Genomic DNA, 7,098 nt, shown 5'->3' with positions numbered 1-7,098 from the left:
AATCTGCCTGCCTCTGCCTCCCAAGTGCTGGGATTAAAGGTGTGTGCCACCACTGCCCGGCTCTTTTAATTCTTTTAAGAAACCTCTACGATGATTTCCACAGTGGTTGCATGGCATTTGTTTTTCCTCCATTAGCCCTCAGAGAAACTACATAATGAAGAGTTTTAAATAACCTGAGTCATGGGACAGGAAGAGCCTAAAAAAGAATGGGCTGGTCATATATTGATAACTATTGGAGCTGAATGGTCGGGTACATGGGAGCTGATTAAACTTTCTGTCCTGCTTGTGTGTATACATAGTATCGTAGAAGTCATCGGAAGTCTAAAGCCCCCAGTTGTCCTTTGCAGTGACAGTAATGAGATTATATAATCATTTCTTAATTATGTTTGGAATGTCAAGTATGTAGACATGGTTGGGATGAATTTACAAAATGTATAATGTCAAATTGTGTCTGAAAGTGTTCTCGGTGTCAGCCCGTATATAAGTCAAAGGCTGTGGTGCCTGAGCGCTTCACAGAAGAGCGGAAACTGTATTTCACCACGGACTCTATTTCTCTATGTGTAGCTACAGCCCTAGACATATGAGATTAGTAATGTTGGCAGCCACCAAGCCTTTAAAAGTTCAGTGATTTAATGCTGCATACCCTCTATAAATGCACTAACAGGATGGTCTGTGACATTCTCCATTCTAGGTGTGTGGCAGTTCACAATCATTTCACTATTGCTGTTTAAAGACAAAAGTCACTGCATAATTAATGTAATTTCAAGCCTCAGAGGTAGGGCTTGTGAACACGTGTGTTTAGCTGTGTTTAAACTGAACTACTGAGCAGGGAGACTTCCTGCAGAGAGCATCCACCCCAATACTCTCAGCATACACTGTGTGTTACAGTCACCTAGAAAGATTTCAGACCACATATTCTCCATGGATGGTTTCAGAGATTCACAACCTCCCCCCCCCCCCCCCCCCCCATCACAATTCCCTTGGGACCTTCTTAGAGCGTAAACTTAAAACTACAAACTGAAGCCTTGCCCTAGAGGTGTGCTCCCTCTGCCTGCGCTCCTCCTCGCCCTATTTCTTTGTAGGAAGACCCCTTGTTTTCCATTTTCAACACCTTCCTGGATGCAGCTGCTGGAGACTGCACTGTTTGGAAACTACTGCTCCAGATTTCTAAAGCTACCCAAGTGTTGTAATGATTGCTAGGGTTAAAAATTCTTTATGTTGGCTCCATTGTGAAGGAAGCTTAGATTTCTAGGCTTTTGGACCAGGCTATTCTAATCAGAAAAATACAAAGTAGCTAGCCTCTTGTTAATTTTGGAGGCTTACCCTTATTGTTAACATCACAAAACCAAGAAAACTGCCATTGGCCGTCTTTCAGTCCAGCAGCTGTGTGAGATGCTGTTGTCCTTGCCGCCTGCTGGTATGATCGTGAGAAAGGAGGCTGTAGTACGCAGGCAGAAGTGAAAGTTCCTGCCTTCTTCTGTGGTTGAGAGGTCAAGCCATTCTCCTGGGTGACCTGGGTTAAGTGCTCTTCACTGCTCCCTCCGCAAGGGAGAGGCAGGCAGGCAGGGATGTGTGTTTTCATATTCATACTTGAGCATGGAGTTCCACAGAAAGAGCCTCCCCAGGTCTCACGCTTCCCAGCAGGGCCTCTTAAACTTCTACCAGCCATTGACCCCTGCTTACCTGAGTGTTTTATACAACACCAGGTGTACAGGTCGACATGCATGTGTACACATATACACACTCACTGCTAATCACAAGTTGATTTTAAAACACTTAATTGGTATACATATATTAGCAAGTAAGAATACTAAAAAGGTGGATGTTGGCTGGGCAGTGGTGGCACAGCGCATGCCTTTAATCCCAGCACTTGGGAGGCAGAGGCAGGTGGATTTCTGAGTTCGAGGCCAGCCTGGTCTACAGAGTGAGTTCCAGGATAGCCAGGGCTACACAAAGAAACCCTGTCTCGAAACACCCCCCCCAAAACCCCAAAAAAGAAGGTGGATGTTGTTTAAAAAATGAAATCCTGCTAGCTATTTGGCATTGCAGGACAGAAAGCATCTTGAAGTTCTTCAGGGTTTTCTCCATAGTTTAGTTTTATAATCGTCAGTGCTGAAAGCACTGGTTGACAGGTGGAGTTCAAGCTGGCAGAAATGTCTTAGAGCCTTTTCTGAAATTGTTGGAAATTCTTAGTCCTGAGCCTAGACCTTATTAAACAAGTTTTTATGAAATTTGAGTGAGCAATTTTTAAAATTAAAACTTCCTAGCAATGGAATCTAGTGGGATTTTTTTTTTTTTTTTGGGAGGGGTGGATCTATGCTGAAGAGGGAAAATAGAAGTCCTTGTAAAATACTGACAAATCTTTGTCTTCCATTATGTTGTATAAAAGTGAAAGACCTAATTCTCTGCACTTTCTAGTAGGCAGGAGTTCTGAATCTGAGCTCTGGCATCTGAAGCACTGACTGCTTGGGGGCCAAGGGGTGGGCAGGCCTGTACAAGCCAAGTATGAACGTGTCTCAGGTAGTGACAGTCTGCATTGGGGCATGAGGCAGGGGTCAGAGTGGGAGAGCCTGTGCAAGTCGAGTGAGCATGATTTCCTTTCAGTAACAAGGCGGCAGTGCTACTAGATGAGTGTTCAGGACATATGACATTTACTTTTGGTTGTTGCTCATTCAGAAATCTTTTTTATTGTCGTTTGTTCGTTTTTAGCTTCTTTGATGTTTTGTGGACACTCACAGTTCTACAACCCCATACAGGATCAGTTTAAGGTGCAGGGATTTGCATGGTGGTATATGTGTCTGCACCTTAGTGCTGGGGAATGGAGAGAAGCAGGTTGCTGGTGCATACTGACCAGCCAGTCTCCAGCTCCAGGTTCCTTGAGAGACCTTGTTGCAAATAGTGGAGAAGCAGTCAAGCAAGATGTCCATGTTGATGTAGACTCTGCCTCTGCTCATGCATCCCACACACATGCACACACTCCCACACTCCTCCCACACACATGCACACACTCCCACACTCCTCCCACACACATGCACACACTCCCACACTCCTCCCACACACATGCATACATACACACTCCTCCCACACACATGCACACACTCCCACACTCCTCCCACACATGTGCATACACATACACTCCTCTTACTCACATGCACACACTCCGACAGTCCTCCCTTACAAATGTAGGGCTTCTGTTAGGTGTTGAGGTTTGAATATGCTTTGCCCACAGGAAGTGGCACTCTTAGGGATCATGGCTTTACTTGAGGTGGTATACCCTTGTTAGAGGAAGTGTATCACTGTGGGGGTAGGCTTTGAGGCTTCTAAGCTCATTATAGAAGAGAGATTCAGTCTCTCCTGGTTGCCTTCAAATCAAGATGTAGAACTCTCAGCTCCTAGAGGATCATGTCTACCTAGAGCCACACATCCTAACATGATGACAATGGACTGAACCTCTGAAACTGTAAGCCAGCCCCAATTAAATTTGTCCCTGGTCATGGTGTCTGATCACAGCAGTAAAATCCTAAGACAGGTGTGGTGGTACACTCCTATGATACCAGTATTAGGATGCAGAGGCAGGAGAATCACTGCAAATTCAGGGCCAACAGAGGATGTTCTGAGCTAGTAGTCATGGCTTCACAGTGATGCCTGACTTGTAGGAGGGAAGGAAGCAAGCAAGTAAGCAAGGGAGCAGGACTGTGGGGTGTGAAGTCATCTTCCAAGCTTGTCGTCATAAATTCAGCACAAGCCCTGAATATGTGATATCATTACATCTCCCAAAGTTGAGAGAACATGTTTACTTTCTTTTGAGTAGTCTGGAGGCTTCCTGGGCAGTTACTATAGTTATTATTATTTGACTTAGGCAGACCATTTCATAGCCTTATCAATCTCTTTCATATTCCTAAAAGGACATTACAGCTCAGAGCCCGGTTTAATACTCAGATTCTAGGATAAAAAACTTGTGTGGAGTTACAGTGTATGGAGTTACTAATGCTCAAACTGACATAAGTAAGATTTCCCCTTCTCAGCCTGAATTTATCCGCCCCCTCTTCTCGTCCTCCTCCTTCCCATTCCTCCTCTTCTTTGTTCTTCTGTATATCTGAGATCTTGTTATCATACCACAGAGATGGAGGGAACTGTGTCAGCTGCATAGTTCCGGCTGGATCTCAAAGGAGACCCAGGGTTAGCCCTGTCCTGAGGACCTGAGTGAAGGGGCTGTAGCCTTTGGGCTACCTCTCTACGTAGTGAAGGCTTGTGAACACTTCAGCCTTCAGTGACACTTGTTCCTAAACAGATCCTATCAGATCTGTTCTATCCACCAAACTCCATGCCCTTTCTTTCTCTCTTTTTAAGAAGCAAAACCAAGAAACACACACGCGCACACACACACACACACACACACACACACACACACAACCCTTCACAGAAACAGAACCCAAAATGTACAAGCAATAGACTAGTAAGACAAAACTCCACAAAGCAATATGAAACAAAAGTTCTTTAAAAAAAAAAAATTACTATTAGGACCATTAAGTTCATTTTGTATTATCCAACTACTCCTGGGCATGGGGCCTACCCAGAGACTCCACTGGAGAAAACTAAAAACGAATTTTTACATTGCAAACCAAGTATCTGCTGTATTGTGCCAGTGCCTTCTTGGTTAGGGGTGAGTGCCAGGATCTACTTGCCTTCTTTGTTATGTCTACTTTCCTCTCTTAGTTCTGGGACCCTGTCTAACTTGTACCTATGCAGACCTTGTGTGTGCTGCCCCAGTCTCTGAGTTCATGCATGCCCCAGTCCTGTTCTGTCTTGAAGACACGTTTTCCTTGGAGCTAGCCATCCACTCTGGCTCTTACAATGTTTCTGTCAAAATATACATAGATTTTCCTCTGCGTAGATCCTTGAATCCTGTTCAAAAGTATTTTAAATCAGTCATGCTATGAGGGCTGGAGCCTTATATTTTGCTTTAATGCTCTTTTCCTCTTGTGTATGATCTGTGACTCTGACCCACTAACTGTGTCTTTCAGCATTGCTCCACACTGCTGCTGTAGCTGCTTCTGATGGCTGGCAATAAAGGAAGGGGGCGTGCTGCCTATACCTTTAATATCGAAGCTGTCGGATTCAGCAGAGGGGAGAAGTTGCCTGATGTTGTGTTGAAGCCTCCACCGCTGTTTCCTGTAAGTGTAATGATGGCTCAGTTTTCACAGTGTAGTTTTTGTGTGTTTCATGGGAAAGTGCAATTATGCTTAGGGCTTGAATACATGATATTATCATGATATGCTCATGTCTCAGAGTAAAACAGAGTATATCTATGTCACATTTACCTTGTACTCAAACATCTGGCTATTCTCAGATCCTGCTTGAGACTGCTTTCTTAAAACACAGAGAACAAAACTATGTATACTTTACAAAAATGATGAGGTCTTTGTGTACTAAGAACATTTATTTGAAGTCTTGTGTCTTCTACTGATATCATTAATATATTCTAATTACCAAAATAATATTTTAAGTAGCCAAGTTAGGTTCATGATGCCCCAGGTGTAGCTAGTGATTTTCTTCATATTCTGTATTTGTAAAAAGGATTTTGCTCCTTACTATTATGTCACATTTGTCTCATCAAGTTTGTCTTTGCTGCATCCCTGTTCTAAGTCACTTTACACTTTGTTAACTGCACAGGCCAGAAACATTTCTCCTACTCTCACAATTGCTTCTAAATTGAATGACATAACAGCTGATGTTTTCTCTACATTCAGCTGAAAGCAGAAGTTTCCATTTCCAGATGGGTACATGCTGCTGCTGCAAACCTACAATCATGAGTGACCTGGTCCTCTTCCCTGTGTTAACCTTTCATGTTTCAGATGGAGAAGCCCATTGTTGAAGCATTCCTGGCAGTGTAGAACCCTGGACAGATGGGGCTTTGTTCTAGATACACACATAAAGAGATTATGCTTTTATAAAAAAAGACATTTAAATAGTTTGGATTCTTTTTGAGAATTATATGCATCATTTACACATTTACAGAATCCTATACATCATTCCATCATTTTCATTCCAACTCATCCTATATCCTCTTCACTCCCTCTCAAATTCATGACTTCTATAATTATTGTTATATGTATGTACTTTATATGTACAAATATATATATATGTGTGTGTGTGTATACATATATATGTGTGTGTGTATATACACATACACATACATATACACACACACACACACACACACAGAGCCTACTAGGTCTGTTTAGTGTTGCTTATATGTTTAAGGGTGGACTACACTAGAAATTGGATGACCTATCAGGAGCCATGTTCTTGGAGAAAGCTGATTTTCCCTCTCTCTGCAATGATTGGTTGACTATTGTTCTTTATGTGTAAGACCCTGTGGAGCCTTAGCTTACCGGAGACCCCCTGAGTGAACCACGTGGAGCCTCCTGATCAATGCAAAAAGAAACAAGAGGATTTTTATTCCAGTGCACCGGGGCCGTCTCAGACTCTAAGGAAAGGAGGCGACTCCACACAGCTCGTTCAGTGAACTTTTATACAACTTTCATTAGACACAATGTGATTGGTAAAACAGTGTTACTTTTTAAACTAATTGGTCTTTAGGGAAGGAGGTGGCAAGGACTTCCCTTGTCTGAAGGTGGACAAAGGTCCACCCTGCGGAATGTGTCCCCACCCACAGGTTGGTTCTCACCCTGTGATCTGAGGAATGTTAATTACCCTTTCCCTTCCGGAGAGTTCCACTACCTTCCCAACAATCCTGAGCTTATATTATTAAGGAAATTCCTGTTTACTCAGATCTTACTTATTTAGAGCCAGGGCAGTGTCTTTTGAGGTTGAATTCCCTCATCCATGTTGGCATTTCAGCTGCTGTTATCCTTATGCAGATCTGTTGGCTACAGTACTGTTGAGATTTCATAGATACGACTTGTGTCATCTCTAGATAGCATTGTCTCATATCCTGTGTCCTTCCTACTCCCTGGGCTCTTTTCATTTCACTTGCTTTTCTCTGATGTCTCCTGAGGCTTAGGTGTATGCCAAGGACCAGCCTGGACTTGGAAAAGGAGTTCTGAGAGAAGGGGTGTCTGAGAGCAGTGAAAG

At 43.2% G+C, this 7,098-nt stretch overlaps 1 protein-coding gene across 2 annotated transcripts in view; it reads left to right on the top strand.

The window, feature by feature from the left end:
- Positions 1–7,098, top strand: part of Polr3g (RNA polymerase III subunit G) — a 39,777-nt gene that overhangs the window by 7,449 nt on the left and 25,230 nt on the right. For both annotated transcript variants that reach the window (XM_031360722.1, XM_031360721.1), the window contains exon 2: positions 5,025–5,174. In XM_031360722.1, coding sequence (XP_031216582.1) covers positions 5,058–5,174 — 117 coding nt within the window. In that variant the 5' untranslated portion in view covers positions 5,025–5,057. The remainder of the gene's footprint in view (positions 1–5,024; positions 5,175–7,098) is intronic.

Source organism: Mastomys coucha, unplaced genomic scaffold (assembly GCF_008632895.1).
Source record: "Mastomys coucha isolate ucsf_1 unplaced genomic scaffold, UCSF_Mcou_1 pScaffold8, whole genome shotgun sequence".
NCBI lineage: Eukaryota > Metazoa > Chordata > Mammalia > Rodentia > Muridae > Mastomys > Mastomys coucha.
Note: the sequence above shows the minus strand (reverse complement) of the source record. Positions and strands in the feature narration are given on the sequence as shown.